The sequence below is a fragment of the Homarus americanus genome, unplaced genomic scaffold (assembly GCF_018991925.1).
Source record: "Homarus americanus isolate GMGI-L3 unplaced genomic scaffold, GMGI_Hamer_2.0 scaffold31105, whole genome shotgun sequence".
Classification (NCBI taxonomy): domain Eukaryota; kingdom Metazoa; phylum Arthropoda; class Malacostraca; order Decapoda; family Nephropidae; genus Homarus; species Homarus americanus.
In genome coordinates, this window is record NW_024747763.1 from 8,809 (window position 1) to 30,975 (window position 22,167).

General features: G+C 41.9%; 1 protein-coding gene across 1 annotated transcript; it reads left to right on the plus strand.

Annotated features, from left to right (window-relative positions):
* Positions 1–19,319: 19,319 nt before the first annotated feature.
* On the plus strand, positions 19,320–22,156 carry LOC121879850. Its single transcript, XM_042386635.1, has 3 exons — positions 19,320–19,642; positions 20,719–20,838; positions 21,295–22,156. Exons 1-3 carry the CDS (start codon positions 19,528–19,530, stop codon positions 21,789–21,791), a joined length of 732 nt encoding a protein of 243 aa, XP_042242569.1. The 5' UTR covers positions 19,320–19,527; the 3' UTR covers positions 21,792–22,156.
* Positions 22,157–22,167: the final 11 nt, after the last annotated feature.

The following is a 22,167-nucleotide window of genomic DNA, read 5'->3' on the forward strand; positions in this document are numbered from 1 at the left end:
GACTGTTTACCCAGCAGTAATTGTGGATCTGGATGTTAATCGATTTGCGTATCGTGCTCCGGAGTAATGGTTAGTCAGTGCAGTTGGCGAACTGTCGCCAACCACGGGGAGTGAACTGTGACATTGTCTCACTGTAGTGCATTAGGGTAGACCACATTTTTGGTTTTGCCATTAGGAGCAAGTATATACAGATTTTTGCCAGTTCCCACTCTGGAGCATCCAACATAGAACTGTCCATGAGAGAAGCAAGGAAACACCAGGTTTAGGCCAACCATCTTTAGGGACTGTCCCTGGCTTTTGTAGATGGTCATGGCAAAGCTCACTTTAACCGGGAACTGAAGTCGCTTGAACTCAAATGGCAGGTCAGTGGTGATGAGAGGTATCCTTGGTATAAACACGTCCTCTCCTTTAGCTTTTCCTGTCAGTATTGTAGCTTCCAGTACATGTGGCATCATGTTCTTCACCACCAGTCTTGTGCCATTGCAGAGCCTTGGTGGTTCAAGATTTCTTAAGAGCATTATAGGAGTTCCAATCTTGAGAGTGAGGTGGTGAGGAGGCATTCCAGTGGGTTCCAAAGAATAAAGGAATTCTGCAGGGTACTGGACTGCTTGGTCCTGGTCGATTACTGTATCAACAGATTTGAATGAGGTCTCACTGCCTGGAAGCTGTCTGAGTAGAGTCGTGTTGATTTCAGCCACTGTTTCATTCCTTGGTGCCAGAATTGCGAGTTCACGCAGCCGCTTGTGATCCTTGTAGTGGTGGATAATGTTTGGGTAGACCATGTTAGTGAGCTCAGTCGAGGACTTTACAACATTTCCACGTCCTTGAGGAATGATTATTTGTCCCTCTGAATCAACAGGGAAAGTTCCATTCCCAATCTGTAGTAGAAGGTTTGCAAACTGTCCAGCATCCTGATCTCCTTGTAGATGTACTCTCATGTTTGTGGATAGGGTGAGTGTCTGAACACTTCTCCAAAGGTATGGTGCCTTGAGGCACGCATTCAGTTCATCAGCTGGAGTGCTTCGAGGAATGACAGGTAGTCTGGCGAAAGTCTCCAGCAATGACCATTGTAATGCCACTAATGAGCTGGTCATTTTCACGTATGTCTTGCAAGGTCCTGTCCAATGTTTCAAACGCTAACTTGTGAGACATAGTGCAATCATCCCAGACTATGAGGCTGCATTTTTCTAAGAGTTTTGCCTTTGGCGATCCTTTTTTGATGTTGCACACTGGATTCTCATAGTGAGCGAGGTTGAGAGGCAGTTTAAAAGTTGAGTGTGCAGTACGTCCTCCTTTTAGTAGTGTTGCAGCAATGCCTGAGGATGCCACAGCAAGAGCAATTTTCCCCTGATGACGTGCTTTGGCCAACAGAAGGTTGATCAGGAATGTTTTTCCTGTCCCGCTAGGTGCATCGAGAAAGATCATACCTCTCTGCTCCGCTTGTATCGCTTGCAAGATCTGTTCATAAGCATTTGCTTGATCAGGCACCAGGTGAGGCTCATTTTCTTCAACAAAATTCACCAGAACTTCAACTTAGTAGTCTGTCTCTCTGAGCAACTCCATGTTTGCAGCTACTGGTTCTTCTCAATTTGGGGAAGGCAATCCAAAATCAGTCAGGTTTTCTTCCGCATAGCTCCATCACTTTGTCTTCCAGCATGATCAGAGCCCTGTTGAACATGTCATCCATGAACTCAATCTCTTGCCCAGGATGTTCTCTTCTTGCTTGATGAAGCAGATCCTCTGAAAGACTTTCTTGGTTGTTTTCCCAGAGCTGGCTTGGGTTGGAAAGTCCACATGTAGCAATCATGATGGCAAACAGGTTCCTCATTCTCATTGGCGATTGAGTAGCTGCTGCCTCTTCTAATGTGTCATTCCAGTGACCATCATCTTCCAGTAGGCCAAGGTGATTGTACGCTTCCTGATAGGTTCTGCATGTATGTGTTCTGGGTATCAAGTTCTATCTACAGGAGCGAACACAAACACCTGTAGAGTTTTCGTAGGTTCTATTTACGGGATAACAGATATGTACACAAGGGAGGTGGCGTTCCTTGCTCTGTCTGGGGGTCAACTAGCCTATCGGGCTACATGTGGTAAGTGATACATTAGCAGCTTCCATATGTCGCCAGGCACATTAATTAAGCATGTGGGACATGGTAAATACATTGCCACACGCTGCTAGCTAGGCTGAATAAATAGTGTATTTAAATGGAGCACATACATAATATACATACATAAGATACATACAGCATACATAATATACATACACCTCCCTCCCCCCTATACGCTCATAGCAAAGTCTTGAGCGGACATTTTCTTTTGGATCCGTTCTGAGCGTCGAGGGACTTGATCACTGGGAAAGGTATGGGACTCAACACTGGTGGCGGGGTCAGCAGAAGGCATTGTTACGGGGCGGAGAAAACGGTGGTTCTTCCACCACACACGACCACTGGGTAACCGCCTCTGGTAGTCCCGTGACCTACCGAGACCCATGACTACGCCCACTTTGTCCCAACGTAGGGAGTCGGGTCCTGAACACGGACTTGGGTGCCGACACTCAACCTGGGGAGAGAACGGGCGTGGTCGTTGTAGCGGGCGACGACGTCTTCAACACGTTCGGCGGCTCGGCGATCACAGTCCTCTGTCTTGGCCTGCCACTCCTTGGAGAAGGATTGAGGGTGAGCAGGGACACAAGAACGAAGGGGTCATCCATACAAAACCTGGGCAGGGGAGCGTCCGGTATAGTTAGATGTGTTGCGGAGTTCAAGAAGACCCCAGTCGAAGGCCTCGCAGTCAATATTCCCAGAAGGGGCCACCTTAAGGATGAGGTGCTTCAAGGATTTGACAGCAGCCTCAGCGTGGCCGTTGGACTGCGGGTAATGGGGCGATGACAACACATGCCGGACTCCCCATCGGTCGAGGAACACAGCAAAGTCCCGGCTTGTGAACTGGGGCCCTCCGTCGGTTCGCAGGCGCACAGGAACGCCCACGTCACGGAAGTAGTGGCGGAACTTGCTGATGGTGGCGGCAGACGTCGTGTCATTACCGCACTTGATGACAACCGGCCAACCAGAGAGACGGTCGACGATAACAAGGAAGGACTTTCCTGACACAGAGAAAAAGTCGGCCGACACAGACTCAAAGGGGCGGGTGGGGTTGTTGTCACTCATGAAGGGTTCCTGCTGCTGGCTGGGTTGTAATACTTGGCAGGGCTCACACGCACGGACAACATTGGAGATGTCGGAGTCGATACCGGGCCAGAACACAGTCTGTCGTGCACGTCGTTGGGTGGCCTCAGCTCCACGGTGACTGTCGTGAAGGCGAGCCAAGACGTGGGGACGTGAGGCAGCAGGGACAATTACACGTGCTCCGTACAGGACAAGATCTCCGTCGCAGTAGAGTTCATCGCGGAGTTTCCAATACGGGAGCAGGGTGTTGTGAAGGTGGTAGTGGTTGCTAGGGAATCCATTCCTCACACACTCGACGAGTCGGACGTAGGAAGGGTCATCTCGGGCCGTTGTTCGAAGGTCCTCCATTGCCTTGTCGTCATCTGGTGACAGGTCCGAACGAAGGGATTGGACGGCGTGTAGAGTGACCACAGTCCTGACGGAAAGAGCGAGGTCGGCGTCGAGCACCTGGTCTTCTGGAGTAGGGCGGCTGACAGGAGAGCGGGATAAGGCATCAGGGATGCAGAGCTCCTTACCGGCACGCCACACTGCTGTGAAGACGTACGCCGAGAGCTTCACTTTCAGACACTGGAGGCGAGGGTTTTCAACGGCGTCCAGCGTGTAGTGGTTGAGGATCGGGACAAGCGGGCGATGGTCGGTCACTAGTAGAAAGTGTTGCAGGCCTATGAGGTAAAACCAGCACTTGGACATCACCCAAACCACATCCAAGAGCTCCAACTCAATAGTGGCGTAACGCATCTCGGTGTCAGAGAGGAAACGCGAGCCACACTCGACGAGCCGGAACTGCCCTCCACCATGATCCTGCAATAGGGCGTATCCCACGCCGTACAAGCATGAGGCATCTGTCTGCAGAACCGTCGTAAAGGCTGGGTCAAACGTGGCGAGGACAGGTGGACTAGACAGGGCCTGTTTCACTTGCTGGAAGGCCTTGTCGTGGTCGGGGGTCCACAGGAATGTCCTCATCAGAGGGCGAAGTGGTTGGGCAGCTGCGGAGATGTCCGGCGAAAACTCTGCTAACTGGTTGACGAGACCGGTGAAGGACCTCAAGTCGGTGAGGTTAGCAGGGGTGAGAAAATCCGTGATGGCGCGGACCTTTTCCGGGTCAGCTGGGATACCATTCCCTGAGAGGGTGTACCCACAAAAGTCCACTGAAGAGCTGGCCAGAACAAACTTGTCGGCATTTAGGGTGATGCCGTGCTTCCTGCACCTGTTGAGTACCTCGTAGATACGGCAGAGGTGATCCATGTAATCCTCATCGTTCACGAGTATGTCGTCGACCACTTTCACGCAGTTTGCCAGACCTTGTAGAGCCATATCACCTCGAAGGCAGAAAGCGTCTCCTGTAGCGGCGAATCCCATGGGGCCACGGCAATAACTGTAACGTCCATGCGGGGTGATGAAAGTTGTAAGTGGTTGGTCTTCTTCGGCAAGCTCTATCTGCCAGTATCCACACAGGGCATCCATCGTCGTGAAGAAGCGCGCCTTCGGGTTCACACTGCGTATAGCTGCAAAGGGCGTGGGAGAAGGGTGCGCAGGACGAGACACCTGGCTGTTGAGCTTGGAGAGGTCAGTGGTGATCCGAACACCACCTTTAGGTTTTGCGACGACTACCATAGGGTGACACCATGGAGACGGGTCATCACCGGCTGGTGCAATAATTTCTTGGGCGACCATGGAGTCCAGCTCGTTTTTGACCGGCTCGCGGAAGGCCAGGGAGACCAGTCGAGGGGTGTAGATGGCGAAGGGCTTCGCGCCGTCCCTCAGGTGGATCCTCATCGGGGGGCCTACCATCTTCTTGAGAGGCTTGGATTCCAGAGCGGACTTGGTCACCAGAACGTCGCTAAATTCCTTCAGGAAGTACTTCCGAGCATCCGAAGGAGAGGTGTCACTGGCAAGAGGCAGGGGTAGGGCGGCAGCAGGGTAGTTGCTGCTCCCTTCGTGCACCCTGTTGGCGTGTTTTACCTCGAGAATAGGTTTGGGGAAGCCCTGGGAGATGATGGCCAACTCTTGACAATGTCTGTAGGACAGCAAAGGAGTCGGGACACCGTTATGCACATAAATCCAGGCTTGACACGACTTGTTGCCAAAGGTGACTTGTGCTTGGAGTGAACCTAGGGCTGGGGCCATCTGTGAACCATCTGCCGTGAAGCGGAGATCCTTGGCGGGCGGTCCTAGATCACTTGGAGAGAGCCCCAAGCATTGCAAATGCTGGGGACCGATGACTGTAGCATCAGCGCCGGTGTCGGGCAACATCTGAAGACGGGATGACACACTGCCGTAGGTCACGATGACACTGATGTACTGGGGAACTTTGGTCCAGGGACGCGAGGGGGAGCACACATTCCTAATGTGGCTCGAGCGTTGTCCAGGGTCGTCATGCTTCTGATTGGGAGGCTGTGGGCGGCCCTCACTGGTGGAAGGGCGCTGAAGTTTCCGCCGACGCTGTCCCTTGGGTTTGTTGGTAGGGCAACACTTGTCATAGTGGCCCAAACGACCGCACACATTGCACTGGACGCGTTTGGCTGGTCACCGTACTGTGAGTGACCAGTGGCCCTTACGGTCACAACTGTTGCAGGTAGACTCAGCAGCTGGGCACACCTGTGTTCCGTGCTGCTTACCACAGTTGTTACAAAAGGAACCGGGCGTGGGCGTAGTGGGCGAAGGCGTTGGAGTGCACTTCTTGTCCTTCTTGTACCGGGACACAGCGCGTACAGCTGTAGGGGAAGCTCGGATGGCAGAGGCGGCACACCTGGCAGCCTCATAGAAACGACATATTGTTAAAATATCCTTAAGAGAAGAGGAAGAGTCGAGGGAGGTGAGGCTTTGGACAAGCTCCTCGTCCTTAACACCCATCAGGATCACCTGCTTCAACTGGGTCTCCTCGCACTGTTGGTGGTTACCGGGGCATATATCTACGTCTTCCGAAGCTCTCTTGAGTCGTACATAAAAGGCGTCAAAAGTCTCGCCCTCCATCTGTCTGCAGCTAAACAATTCCCTCCTGTGCAGAGCTTCATTCTGCTGTCCTTTGATGTGCCGTTGTAGAATATCCAGTACCTCCTCTACAGACAGCGAAGAGGTTGGGGGTTCCTGCAACGAATGTTCCAAGACACGCTGAGTTTCCAAGGACAGGCACATACGCAGCTGGATGAGTTGTTTAGGCTGTGACAAACTCTGGAGATCCACCATTGTAGCATAATCAGTTCACCGTCGCCGCCATTCACGAAAAGTCTGGAAATACACATCAGGCTTCAAGATGGGCGGTGTTTGAGCAGCCGCTTTAGGTGGGACTGGGGGGCGTGAAGAAAGCGTTGATGAGGTATCCGAACCAGTCGATACCGAGGCAGTGTTAGAGCCAGGGGCTTGGTTAACAGTGAGGCGAGCTATCAAAGCTTCAAACCGTGCACTGTCTTCCAATCTCCGTTGGTGGTCTGCCTCTGCCTCTGCTTGCCTTCTTTCTTCATTCTCCACAAGTCTGTAAGCTTCGTCCTCGCGCCTTTCATCCCTTATGAACTTCATTAAAACAATTATCTCTGAAGGCAACGCTGAAGATCGAGGTGAAGGGCTGAGCTATGTGGTGGGAGCTGGAGCGTCCTGTTCAACCTGGTCATCCATCTCTGCCGAGCTGTCATCCAACTGACTCATCCAGACGTTGGCTCCACGACTGAGTAAGGCACGAGACATAATTACTTCATCTGTGTACTGTTTAAATCAGTGTTGACCGGTCAGCCCGTCGTATCAACAAGATCTGAGACAAAAAATTAATTAAATGCACAGATAAGTAGATTATATATATATATATATATATATATATACAGGAATGGCCGCAGTCAGTGTGTTCGTACGTGTGTGTGTGTGTGTGTGTGTGCGCGCGCGCATCTCGGGCAGTCTCGCTGTGAGGGGGTGGAGGCGACTCACGTCAGTTACCCCCTGGACATGGCGAGAGGAGGATGGGAAAAACTTTACTCCTTACAAATGCCCAGAACATGCCTTACACTTTGGGAATCCTTTCGAACAAGGTCACACAGTTATAGCACTAAACACACAATGCACTAAACACTTCACAGAGAATCACTGTCACTGACACTGCTCAAAGTTGCTATAAATTCTTGGAGGAGACGGCCATTAGCGGTGGTTGACACAGAGCAGGGGTCCATAAGCCGGTCTTGCCACAAACTTTACACTTCACTTGTATAATGGTCCAGTAAAATCGGTTCACTGCGCCATGTATGTGTTCTGGGTATCAAGTTCTATCTACAGGAGCAAACACAAACACCTGTAGAGTTTTCGTAGGTTCTATTTACTGGATAACAGATATGTACACAAGGGAGGTGGCGCTCCTTGCTCTGTCTGGGGGTTAACTAGCCTCTCGGGCGACATGTGGTAAGTGATACATTAGCAGCTTCCATATGTCGCCAGGCACATTAATTAAGCATGTGGGACATGGTAAATACATTGCCACACGCTGCTAGCTAGGCTGAATAAATAGTGTATTTAAATGGAGCACATACATAATATACATACATAATATACATACAGCATACATAATATACATACACTGCAGACTTGTCCATTCACTGTCTTGAGCGCTGCATATGATGTTGGGCCACGGATGTGGTGCAAAATTAGTCTCAAACAATAGCACTCAAAGTTGTTGGGGTGAACCTTGTAGACACGTCCCAAAGCACTGCCTGACTTTATCCCTGGATATCCTTCAACATCGGATCCTTGAGCTCTTCTCTGGAACTTTTTCATTGAAGCCTGCCATATGTAGAACTTGGGTACGTCAACATAGAGGAGGATTTGAGCAAACTCATCTTCCTGTGAAAGCTTGAAGAATGCAGTGAGGGTCGTATCAGCAGGATTTGCCATTTGATTTTGGAGGGACTCTTCTGTGAAGTAAACTCTTTGTCCATTTTCCAGGTGAACAGCCAGATGAACTACTGTTGGACATCGTTCGTGTATGGGAAAGCTAAAAATTCTCCATAGGGCTTCATTGCTGCATTTATAACGGCTCTGCTGAAACTGTGTCACCTCATCATGATTTCCATCCTTTTCCAATGCAAAGATCGCTTGGTCAGAGCCTTTGTTGACGTATTTGCAAACATACTTGATGGACTTGACTGAATTGCAGAACTCCACATTGATGTGCGCATTGAATGCTTTAATCAAAAGAGGATTGTAGGGGACCACCCATTTGTTGTCTACTGTTATTTCACTGTCTGTTCCAGGTCGTAGCACTGCTGTAAAACCTCCATCGCCTGGCGCTCTTCTCCTGTACTGAGGATACTCATCTTCTCCACTCTGAGTATCCTTTATCAGGTCTTTTGGGAAGTTTTTGTTGCAACGTCCATCTTTCATGCAGGGAGAGTGTCTGTTGAATGGTCCACATGGCCCATGAATCATTTGCTTCTTGATTATCTCATAGAGAACTGGATCTTCTTCTGGATCAGGAAACTCTGCTCGTATGCAGTTGTCAATCATGTTCGGTCAAAGTTTCTCTTTCAGCCAGATCAAGACATGGGCATGTGGTAGACATCGTTTCTGCCACTCAGTGGAGTACATGTAGCACCGTGTAGGGCCAAAGATTGATGCTTTTGTTCGCAAGTCCATGAGTTTGATCACTTGCTGACGAAATACTCTCGCTGTAATGTCATGCCGATCTTGTCCTTTCTGGCCTTCCATTAGAGCTTCTGTTATGTCAGTCCATACAGGGTTGCATGTAAAAGTAATGAAGAGATCTGGTCGTCCATAGTTTCTGACGTAGGTCATGGCATCCTGAGTCTTTTCATGCATGTATCGCGGACCTCCAGTGAAGGAAGAGGGGAGAATCACCAGCTGTCCAACATTACCCACATGTCTATCCCTTGCTACTGCATCTCTCAGTTGAATGTAGTCATCAACCCTGAGCTTTTGGTTGAGTCGTATGAAGGTGAGTCGTTCTGTTTCAATTTTGGCATACATGTCCACTGCAAACTGGTGGAAGAGGTTCCTTGATCTTCGTATCCGGTTGAAACTGTCTTCTCTGATCATGAATCTGTATGAATAAAAGTCATTGGATGAGACTTTCTTACCTACTTTTGCTGCACCAGTCGCTGGATCTGTGTGAGGAATGTTGAAGTGATATCCGTCTTCACCTTTCCAGAAAATGAGAGGATACTGCAGTGCATCATAGGATCGATGTGTCTCTGATATTCTTGTGAGCGACTCGTCTCTCATTTTGAGTATGATGTCTCTTTTCTCAAACTCTTGACCGACAATCAGGATGGCTACTTCATCAACTACAGGAGCATTCAATCTTCTTTCATGTTCTCCAGGGCATTTTTAAATGACTGTACATACGTGTTGCGCTCATGCAGCATTTCTTGGATAGATAGGACAATGTCATGTGTGACAGCGTGAATGTTGCCACACCTGATAGTAGTCCGCTTTTCATGATCTCCCGTGAAGTAGATTTGGAGGAACTTTGCCTGCTCTTCTTCCAGTGGTAAGAGGGATCCTGCTTTGTGATAGACTTGACCCTGGACTTTGAATGTGGGCATGTATCCGTGCTCACGAACTACTCTGGTAGCTCCAAAGGATGTCATCTGGAAGCATGAATTGTACTTCCGTATATTTTCCAAGAAGTGTTTTGACTCTGGTGTTGTTCCCAGCATGAGAGTCTTCAATGGTTGTGGTGGTTTTTCTCAATTTGGCAGTCGTACTTTCCCATGAGAGCAGCACAGTCCAGCAGATTCTCCTTTGTACTTCTTTGCACTGCAGTGTTTACATTTCTTATCCATGTTGCCAATGACAACAGAGGGATACTTTTCATATTCTGTCTCATTGTCATAGTTAAATGCTGCTCTTGCAAGTGGATGCCACTGTGTATTCTTTCTTAGAATTCTGGATCTCGCAGCTCTCTGTCTATCAACATTCAAACGAATTTCATGCGCTTGATCATGTTCTTGAGAACGCCTTTCTGCTGTTTGCTGTCTGTCAGCATTAAGACGGGATTCCCTTTCCTGATCTTTCCTGTGACCGACTTGCCGCTGTTCGACCGGGATTCCCTTTCCTGATCTGTTTCCTGTGACCTGTTCGCTTTCTGTCATCATTAAGACGGGATTCCCTTTCCTGATCTGTTTCCTGTGACCGAAGTTTGTAAACGTGCAGCACGTTGTTGCCTTGATTCACTTCATCTTGATTGCTGCTTTCTCAGTGCTTCTCTCTGTCTTCTTTCAAGAATTGACAGCCTTGGTCGTTTCTTTGGGGGCATTTTGTTCAGTTAGATTTTAGCTTAATTTTTGTTTTCAGGGCGATTACAATCCTTCCTTCCCCCGGCAAAGCTGGGAACAAACGGTGGCTCAAGCTAGTAACTACGAAACAACCCGCGAACAGTCCCTTGGCAAAAAGTTGCCATGTACCACCGACGCTCTTTTTTTATTTATTTAGAGACGCTCTTTCAGTTATTTATATAGATGGCCATGGCAAGGAATAGATTTACTAAGGTAGGATGTAACGACATTGATTTAAGCGCTGTGAAATATCGTACGTTTGGCATACCTCGTTAGAATGGACTACCTACCTACCTACCTTGTTAGAATGGACAGCCTAGAAAAGTTAGAGATCAAAGAAAAGTAAGCTGTAATGAGAGACAGCATAAGGATAAAATTAGCTATAATACTAGGGATGGGATACGACTTTTCAACCTGTGTGGTGTAAGGCATGGAGGTTAGATGCAGAGAAAAGTAAGCCATAATGAAGGAGAACCTAAGAATCAAAATAGCTGTAAATCATTGGAGGGAATACGACTTTTCTATGTGTCTGAGTCCAGGCTGACCTATAGTCTCTCTCTTTCTCTCGTTCTCTCAGGCTTGTCGGTCGGGGTTTTTTGAGATCCCCACATGACACTTGCTATCCATGCCAAGTTTGGTCCAGATCTGGGGCCGGATACTCAAAACACCTCATAAGTTAAGTCTTTCAGCATGATACAGTACCATATATTGTCGAATCTTTACAGTACCGTAAATTTAGCATACTCAAAATTTTATTACAGTTCCGTAAGCCTTTCGTAAGTTTTCATAACTCTAGTGTTTACCCTGTAAATTAAGTTCTCTTGTCGGAAGGTAGATGTCAGTGCAGGAGCTAGTTGGCCAATCAGCGCTCAGTTAACAAAATCATCAACCAATCACAAGAGAAGGAGAAATCAGCTGAGAGCGACGCACGTGATATTAGTTTGTAAACAAAAGATGGAAGGACAACCACCTGAAGAAACGACCAAATTTCAGTGAGACTGAAGTATGCGCCATGGTGTGTGAAGTCGCCAAAAGAAAGAAAATATTTTTAGGGAAATTGGACTCGAGATGTACAATCAAATTGAAGAATCATGCCTGGTAAGAAGTAGTAAAGGCAGTGAATGTTGTGGCTACCCAACAATGTTGTTGAGAGGACAAACGGAAGTTTTCTGATTTACGTGTAAGCGTTAAGAAAAAAACAGAGCAACACTCAACAGTGCGTGACAGAGACGTGACCGATCGCCCGGGCGGCTAGCGAGCCGATCAGTGGCGAAGAGGATAAAAGTAAAAAGTAAAAGTAAGATAATAAATATATTGGTGGAACAGGTAAGTCGTAATATTGTTAGCCTAGGTATTGATTGCCACTATGAAACAAAAGTAACTCTGTTTTTTCTGAGGCTTGCTACGATTTGAGGTGATTGTAAACTCAAGGAAGTAGTGTATGGTGGCTTTTCATCGTGAATTAATTACACATATTTTCCTTATATGAGCACATTCATTAAAAGAGACATCGTTCTTCGAAGTTTGCCGTGTGAGTAAATAGTAAAAACTGTACCACCGATAAATGAACCCAAAGGCTAGTCGGTATTACTGCTAATAATTGCCCCACAATTTTTGGATTTGCTTAATATACCTATCATATACAGTACAATAGTTGAGACAATTTTATGACACTAATCATTGCGTCGTAAATGACATGGAACAGAGATATTTAATATTCTTCTGGGTGGTCCAGGGTGGCGGAGGCCTCCCATTGGTAATGAAGTTAGGTTAGGTAGGTTTGGTTACTGTTATAAACTACATATTAGTAATTACGTTATTTTTGACGGTAATGAAGGTGATAATATGTAGCTTACTATAGAATTCCTCATGTTTTTTTTCTGTCGTTAATTTTGAGTCATCAAATGATTTAAACTCATATTTGGTCTACATTAATATGCAAATTTTACTTTGTTAGGCTTATAGGCAAGGATGTTCTATCTTATGAGTTTACAACTAATACAGGTTGAAAAATTCTGACTGCTATTATTATTTTTGACTTATTTTACCATTTATTGTTTGTTACAGTAAATCTAATTAACTTTTGACATAGATACAGGAGAATTTTGGGGACTACAGCTACAATGATAGGTTAGGTTATAATGTTTGGAACTATTTCAATAGATTCCTTTCTAACATAGTAGTGTATATATAACATAGTTGTGTACAGTGTATGAAGGAAGCGGCCCCCAAATTGAAAATACCCTGTACATACTGTACACTGCAATTGACGAAGCAGTTCTTCAACTCTTAGATCCAGCCTTTACACATGGGATTCCAGCGATTTTGGAAAGTGAGGAACTTATTGATGGTAATTCACTCAACATACTTTTCCAACCCCCTGATATATTTTGTTCTTTTCTGTCCTTGTTTTTATTTCCAAAAATAATTTTGGTACTATTTTTTCACTATTATTTTACTTTTGAAATACAGTATACTTATTTTCTGTATATTTTTTTTAAAAATAAGCAACATTAGTAAGTTAGTTAAATTTATAGTTGGCGTATTGCTTCCCTAAGTTAGATATTAAATGTTGTTATAATTCGTATGTTAATGGAAAAAATTGAGAAGTGCAAATATAAGAAATTTAACCCCTGGAACTAAATGCCGTATATTATAATTAAATCAATTCATAATATTGTAACCATGTTTAACTTAGTTTATATTTACATTTAAAAATATTATATACAAATATTTTTAGATGGTCAACACTATTTTTCAGACCATTTTTTTTCTAAAAACTTTTATATATTTATATATTTTAGTTATACCCTTAACACAGACTTCAATCAAACTATTATACATTTCCTTCCAGAAAAAGAAAGAGAACAGACCCCAGGACCTAGGTTTACGGCTATTCATTCCAGCGAGGAATCTATGTTTAGGACCGTTCAAGAGAAAGAGGATTCTCTAACCATCTTGCTGACTGAGGATATACACACTTGTTAACTAATAACATGTGTTGCAGTGCTACTACGGATAATGTTTACCCAGGTGTTGGGTAAAAGTTCATACCACAATCAAATGTATAGCTTTGAAAACAGACTCATGTACTTATTTTTATTCTTTAAAGGTTCCTTTATTTTGTAATACGTAGACAATTTCTAGTTCAACCTGTTTGATTAATTTTTTATATTTTTTTAATGTATGATTCAAGTAGGTTGAAACAGAAATAATGGTGCAAATTCACCAACAGCCTACTGTAATCGCTGCTATTTAACACACATTATTCTCCAAAGAGCAAGTTGTTGCATTGGTTCTTTCATAAGGATGTGCTGTCTCATGCTAAATTGTATAGCTTAACAAGCCAAGAGTTTGCTATTTGTTTTCTTTATTACTTATAGTAGTACAGTATTTGGTTATAAGTTTACTTTAATATACGGGCATTGATGCAGGTACATTCTAGTCATGAGAGTTCCTTCAGTAATTCTAGACATATGAAAATTATACTGTATTCCATTTTTAAATCTTAAAAATGGCAACAATTAACAGTAGTTGTATTAATTTTTCACAACGATGTGGTGACCCATGTCAAATTGTGTAGTTTAAGAAGCAAACAGTGGCAATATTTTTTTATTGTTTCAATATCTCAAATATGTTTTATATAATGATTTTTGTTTTCACAAACTTTAGTGCCTTTGGTATTTAGTAGTATTAAAAGTATACTGTATTGGAATAAAATTTGCTTAAGGATATAGTACATATTTTATTTTCCTATATAAAATGTTTATCTTATGAAGGTAAAAGAAAGCCATTTATTTTCTGTATTTTCTATAAAGAAGTATATTTTATTATGTACAGTATATTGAAAATAAAAGTTAATTCAATGTATGCTTTATTAGCATTACCTCTATACTGCAAAAAAAAAAATTATTAAACGGTAGTGTTTTTATGTTGATACTAACTTATTCAACGTTTTATCATTAGGCCTAGAAAAGAAGGGTTATGCCTGAGAAAAAAAAATTACGGCCTTAAGGTTTTGCCTGGCATTAGGGTTAAAATACTTGAAAATGCAAAGCGTGTTAAAATTTCTGTACTCATTTAAAAATGAATAAAATTTTTCAGTATGAAAGTAAATAAGAGTGTTAAAAGCATTTAAAAGATATCCTCTTGCCTCTTGTCTGTCACATACTCGCATTTGAAACTGCTTTCTGGTAGGAACAGCAGCATTCTCAGGAGCCGGAGAGTCTTTTGACCTGTGTTCATTTTATTACATAAGAACATAAGAAAGTGGGAAACTGCAGGAGGCCGACTGGCCCATACAGGGCAGATCCCTTTCACACCCATCCCAGCACTTCCATGTGCCTATCCAACTTCGTCTTGAAGCTCCCTAGCGTCCCCGATCCTACTATAGCACTCGGTAGCCTATTCCACATATCCACAACTCTATTACCAAACCAGTGCTTGCCTATATCCTTTCCGAATCGGAATTTATCTAATTTAAAGCCATTTGTTCTAGTTATTTCGTTATTACTGAGCTTCAGAACATCTTCCATTTTACCCTTGTTAATCCCACTTACCCACTTGAACACCTCAATCATATCTCCCCTAACTCTACGCCTCTCTAATGAATGCAAGCCTAAGCTTTTCAGTCTTTCTTCATATGGAAGGTTTCTAATATTATGGATCATTTTGTCATTCTTCTTTGTACTCTCTCCAAAGAATCTATGTCCATTCTATAATAAGGACACCAGAATTGAACCGCATAATCCATGTGTGGCCTCACTAATGCTAGGTAAAGTTTCAAGATAACGTCAGCAGTTCTGTTACTCACACTCCTAGATATGAACCCAAGAATCCTGTTTGCCTTGTTGCGAACGCTAATACATTGTTTTCTAGGTTTCAAGTCGTTGCCAACAAATACACCTAGATCTTTTTCACAATCTGAGTTTTCTATTTCCGTGTTACCTAGTTTATACTTAACGTTTGTATTCGTCTTCCCTATTTGTAGTACCTTGCATTTATCAGCATTAAAATTCATTTGCCAGTCTACTGACCACTCATGTAAGGTATCTAGATCTCTTTGAAGGTGTTCAAAGTCACTGTCTGAATTTATCACTCTCCCCATTTTGGTATCATCTGCAAATTTACTAATCCTACTAGTTATACCTAAATCAAGATCATTAATGAATATAACAAACAGCAGAGGGCCTAATACAGATCCCTGGGGAACTCCGCTTTTGACCGCACCCCAGTCTGACTTAAATCCATTTATGCTGACTCTTTGTTTCCTACCAGTTAACCATGACCTAATCCATTTTAATAATGATCCACCTATTCCATGTGCTTCTACCTTCCTTATCAATCTCTCATGAGGGACTCTATCGAATGCTTTACTGAAATCTAAGTAAATTATATCATATGACTTATCATTATCTACCGCTTCATATACTTCTGAGAAAAAGCTAAGTAAATTTGTGAGACAAGAACGTCCCTGGGTGAACCCGTGCTGAGAAGAATGAATTAAGTTGAATGTTTCAAGGTGGCTTCTGATTTTCGTAGCAATAATTGACTCTAGCAACTTGCCTATGATTGACGTGAGACTAATGGGACGGTAATTTGATGCAATTGATTTATCACCTTTTTTGAAAATCGGAACTACATTTGCAAGTTTCCAAGCTTCTGGCACTAGGCCCGATTCTAATGACTTATTAAATAAAACTGCTAATGGATTACTCAACTCATCTCTACATTCTTTTAATATTCTAGCATATACCTCGTCTGGACCAGGCAATTTATGAGGCTTCAGTTTGTTAATTACTTTAAGCACATCGTTACTAGTAATATTGATATTTATCAACATATTTTCTATACTGTCGTTATATACCTTATGAACTTCTGGAAACTGTGCTAGGTTTTCATTTGTGAATACGGAGCGAAAATGACTATTTAACGTACTACACATTTCTAACTCATCATCAGTCATTTCTCCTGTCGTAGTCTTAAGGGGACCTATTGTATCTCTAACCTTTGATTTATACAGTTGATAAAAAGCTTTGGGGTTATTTTTCGATTCGTTTGCTTCCTTGATTTCATAATTTCTCTTTGCTTTCCTAATTTCTGTTTTACCTGTCTTGTTAGGTTCTGATAGTAACCAAGTAAGTGATTTTCGCCTTTCTTAACTTTTCTATATACTCCTTTCTTTTTCCCTAGAAGATCTAAGAGTCTATTATTCATCCATTTTGGTTGGTTCCGTATCGATCTGAATTTTCTTTTAGGGATGTGTTTCTTTTGAGCATTATTGATTGTCGCAATAAATTGTTCATAAGTAGCTCATAAATTAAATTCGGTTCTCCGTCCTAAGTTGACAGTTTCGGGAGGTGTGGGGGATTAATCTTTTGACCATAGGTCATCCAGATCTCTTAAGCTACCGTAATTGGCCTTCCTAAAATCCGGGATCAAGGGCGATTTTCCTTCTTCCTGCCATCCCATATTATGTTAAAATATATGGCTTTATGATCACTGTTTCCTAGTTCGTCTCCAATCCCAACATCTTTTACTAGATTTTCATTATTACTGAGAACTAAATCGAGGATATTATTTCCTCTAGTGGGCGAGTTTATGAATTGATATAAAAAACTATCTTGTACTACTTCTAGAAAATCTTCAGATTCATTATCGCTAAGTTGATTTTTCCAATCTAAGCCTGAAAAGTTGAAATCGCCTAGAATACATACATTGTTTCTATCAGATGCCTTCTTTATTTCCTTTATTAGGTAGTAAATATCTCCGTTAGCCAGAATCCCTGAAACCCGGAACTTTCTGAAAGCCGTAATTAATTCCCAAAGCATAAATTTGCAGGAAACTTATGGCTTAAGTAATGATTTTCAAAGGGGCACATTTTCCTGAAAATTATGAGAAAAGCTTCCCAGATAACCGAGAAAATTCCGGAGATGGGGGATATATTTCTGGGTTCGAGAGATGATGTAATGGGCAATTTCAGGAACTACCGAGAACATTCTTCCAATACCATAAACATTCAGGGGACGAGGGATATTTTCTTGATTTGAGATAATCGTCTCGTTAACGGGAAAATTCTCATTCACGGAAGTGCTCTTCACCAATTGTTCCGGCTAACTGAGATCTTGTAGTGGTTACTCTACCATGCAGCAACTTCCCAGCACCAGACTGTTTTGTATATAATATATTTTATATAAGAAAACCACCATTAAGAGTTTCCTTTCTCCAACCCATCCTGAGTGTGAGACAACATCACATAACCCTACAATCACACAGTATTTGGTGTTTTACCCATAATAGAATTTGGGTAAATAACCACGGGTCTAAGGTTGGCCTGTGACAAGACACATAAGTTATACTAAGATAGCATTATTCTGGGCAATTTCAAATTAATTGGTTAATGATAGTATAGCCTTGCCTAACCTAAATGACAAAATCACTTCACTTAAATTACTCAGTTAGCCTAGACCCTGGTGTTTTCCTTTCAATGTTGGGGACATTTGGTCTGAATTGTCTTCAAATTCATACAAAAAACAACAATTTAAAACCTGAAAATATATCGGATTAGCCGTAAATTTTCTTAAATTCATACTCTACCTATGATAAAGTTCAAGGAAGTCTGGAACTAGGCCTAAGGTAGCTGCTAGACTAAGTGTCTCACTGACAGCCTGACACTCACCAAAAAACCATGTACACATTCTCTAAGCTAACATACCATAACATAACCAAACCAAACCTATCTAACCTATAACCTATTGGTATAATTTTATATTTAAATAATCCTCATGTTCTAACTAAACTAAGTAGGCCCCACGTTTAAACATTTATTTGTCTAAGACTGAAAAAGCAGTTATATAGGCTCCTATTAATCAAGTTAATTGCAATCCATATTTTATGCCTAATATCATGTAATTTTGGCTAGCCTATGGAAATTTAGAGCCTTTCATGGTATCATAAGCCATATACAGAAGAAAATAGGCTAAGGCTATTGGTTGAATATTAGAAAAACAAGGCGAAGTCTTGGCAGGAATGTTCACTTGACCTCATATTTGGCTTTCATTACTGAGGGATATTTACGGCTATACAACATTAATAAGTTCTATCTGCAAGTTTACTCAGTCATAAAACATATTTTTACCCTAAGTGTGAGCAATACAAACCTGTTTTGGTAAGAAATACTTTATAATGTGTAAGAAGACAAAAGATGCGTCTCTTCCAAACTGAGACAAACACAAACACTCAAGCCGCTTATTATGGCAACAAAAAAGAGAAAGTGAAATATTATATTTCAGTATGTTTATGTACAAAACATTTTCTTCGTTATTCTATGATAAAACAAGTCTAACAAGCATTATTAAAACATATATTATTATTATTTTTTATACAATCGGGAATTAGTCACTACTACATCCGGGTTGAGTGTTACACAACCTCAGGGGCTGGTGTAAGTTACTGTTTTAACTTACGGAGTTCGTTGTCAAATATTTGTTTTGAGTATACCATCTGTGTTTTGAGTATGCCAATCTGAGACTGTAAGTCCAGTTACGGGCTACACAACGACATACAGTCCCATAAATGTTTTTGAGTATCCAGCCCTGGGGGCCGGATACTCAAAACACCTCATAAGTTACGTTTTTCAGCATGATACAGTACCATATATTGTGGAAGCCTTACACTACCATAAATTTAGCAAACTCAAAATTTAATTATGGTTCCGTAAGCCTTCCGTAAGTTCTCGTAACTCTAGTGTTTACCCTGTAAATTAAGTTCTCTTGTCGGACGGTAGATGTCAGTGCAGATGCTAGTTGGCCAATCAACGCTCAGTTAACAAAATCATCAACCAATCACAAGAGAAGGAGAAATCAGCTGAGAGCGACGCACTTAATATTATTTTGTAAACATGGAAGGACCACCAGCCAAGAAGAGACGGCCTAATTTCAGTGAGGCTGAAGTATACGCTCTTGTGACTGAGGTAGCCAAACGAAAAGAAATGATTTTAGGGAAGTTGGACTCAACTAGATGTACACTTCAACTCAAAAACCATGCCTGGGGTGAAGTGTTAAATGCGGTGAATGCTGTTGGTAGAGTCACCCGCAATGTTACTGAAATTCGGCGGAAGTTTTCTGATCTTCGTGTTAGCGTTAAGAAAAAAAGCAGCACAAGATAAGAAATATGCTGGTGGAACAGGTAAGTCATAATATTGTTAGCGTGGTTATTGATTGACAATATGAAACAAACTTAACTATGGTTTTTCTGAGGCTTGGTACGATTTTACGTGTTTGTAAACTCAAGGAAGTAAGTAGTGTGGTGGCTCTCCATCGTGAATGAATACACATATTTTCCTTATATGAGCACATTCATTAAAAGAAACATCGTTCTTCGAAGTTTGCCGTGTGAGTAAATAGTAAAAACTTTACCGTTCAACCTAAATTTTTTTTTTTTTTTTTACGTGGATTAACCAACCCAGGCACAGTCACTGACCCACGTCGGGGCCTGTAATAATAATTCTTTAGTACTATTAATAAAAATAACTCTATTAATAATATTATTAATAATAAATAACCATAAATACCGAAATGAAAACACAAAAAGTGAGAATCAATATACAGTATGTATGTTGTGTTGTCGATATTACGAGAAACAATTGCGACCCTGCAATTGTGTGTAAATGGCACATTTTGATCAGCAACCTTGGACTTGCTCTTAATTTTCGTGATGCCATATGGCAGCAGGGTCTACCATTAGACAACACATTATGCTTCCAATATCTTCCCACCCGGTAGTCAGGGAAGTCTGTACTACTGTTAATAATTTCCCCACAACTTTTGGATTTCTTATTATACCTATCATAAAGTTTACACAATTTTAAGACACACTTGTCATTGTGTCGCAACTGACGTGGAACAGAGATAGTTAATATGAGTTTGTGTGGCAGGGTGTTTTACTTTGTTAGGCTTATAGGCAAGGATGTTCTATCATATGAGTTTACAACTAATACAGGTTGAAAAATTCTGGCTGCGGCTATTATTTTTTACTTATTTTACCATTTATTGTTTGTTACCGTAAATCAAATAAACTTTTGACATAGATAAAGGAGATATTTGTGGCTACAGTTACAATGATAGGTTAGGTTATAATGTTTGGAACTATTTCAGTAGATTCCTTTGTAACTATGATTTCTGCCAACTATAACACAGTAGCGTATAGTATATGTAACCACAGCTCACAGTAAGACAGTTATTATTTATTTTTTTCTCTTCAAGGTGGCGGCCCCCAAATTGAAATTACATACACTGCAATTGAAGAAGCAATTCTTCAACTATTAGATCCAGCCTCTATACATGGGATTCCAGGGGATGTTGAAAGTGAAGAACCTATTACTGGTAATTCAGTCAAAATATTTTTCCAACCCCCTGATATATTTTGTTCTTTTCTGTCCTTGTTTTTATTTAAAAAAAACTTTTGGAGACATTTTTTCACATCTTGATTTGGAAATACTGTACAGTATACTGATTTTTTATATAATTTTGAAAAATAACAACACTAGTAAGTTGGTTTCATTTCTAGCTTGTTTATTGCTTCCCTAATTTATATATTAAATGTTGTTATAACTCGTATGTTAATGGACAAAATTGAGAAGTGCAAATATAAGAAATTTAACGCCTAGTTGATATTTAGATTTAAAAATATTTTAAACAAATATATTTAGATGGTCAACACTATTTTTCAAACCATTATTTTTCCTAAAAGCTTTTGTATATTTGGAAATACAGTGTAATATTTTAATTATACTCTTAACATAGACTTCAATCAACCTATTATACTACATTTCTTTCCAGAAGAAGAAAGAGAACCAACCCCCGGACCCTCAGGAGCTAGGTTTACAGCTAGTTGTTTCCGAGAGGAATTTATGTTTCGGCTCGTTCAAGAGAAAGATGATTCTATAACCCTCATTCTGAATGAGGATATACAGGAACATGATATCACAGTACCCATTGTGCATTTAGAACCTGAAACTTCAGCACCTACAAACATTCCTGGATTTTCATCATCCGGAACATATGAGGTAGAAACATGTAGTTCAAGCAATACTCGTCAACCTATTGCTGCTACCACGGAACAGCGAAGTAGGTCTAGTACCCCTTCTGCCACAGCTGTTAGGTCAACTGTAACTGGTGATTACACTGATGAACTGGGTTCATCTCCAATGCCAAGTACGATCAGAAGTGGCAGGAGGCCACGAACCTCTTCTGCCCGAAAAGATGAAGATCTTCTTCGAGAGATGCTTCGTGTTCAAACACAAATGAGGGACAGTTTTTTTACAGCTTGTAGCTAACACCGAGTGCATTGCATCTGCAATGCTATGCATTGCAAAAGTAATGCAGTCGAAAATCCTATCCAATGATGCTGTGTTTATGGTATGTGTATATGTAGTTGTTTACTTAGGTAAGTCCTTTACTTTTGGTAAATGTGATAATAGCGTAGTTGAAAAGTCATCAAACATTTATTGTAAATTTTCCTTTCAGTGATTGTTATGAAGGAAGACGGCATGTTAAAAAATTGTGTAACTTTCACTTGCAGCCTATACTAGTCATGAAAATGTAACAGGAATATTTAGCTCTCCATAACTTCATTAAAATCACGAAGTTAAGTGAAAGACACACATTTGTCAACTAATAACATGGGTTGCAGTGCTACTACGGGTAATGTTT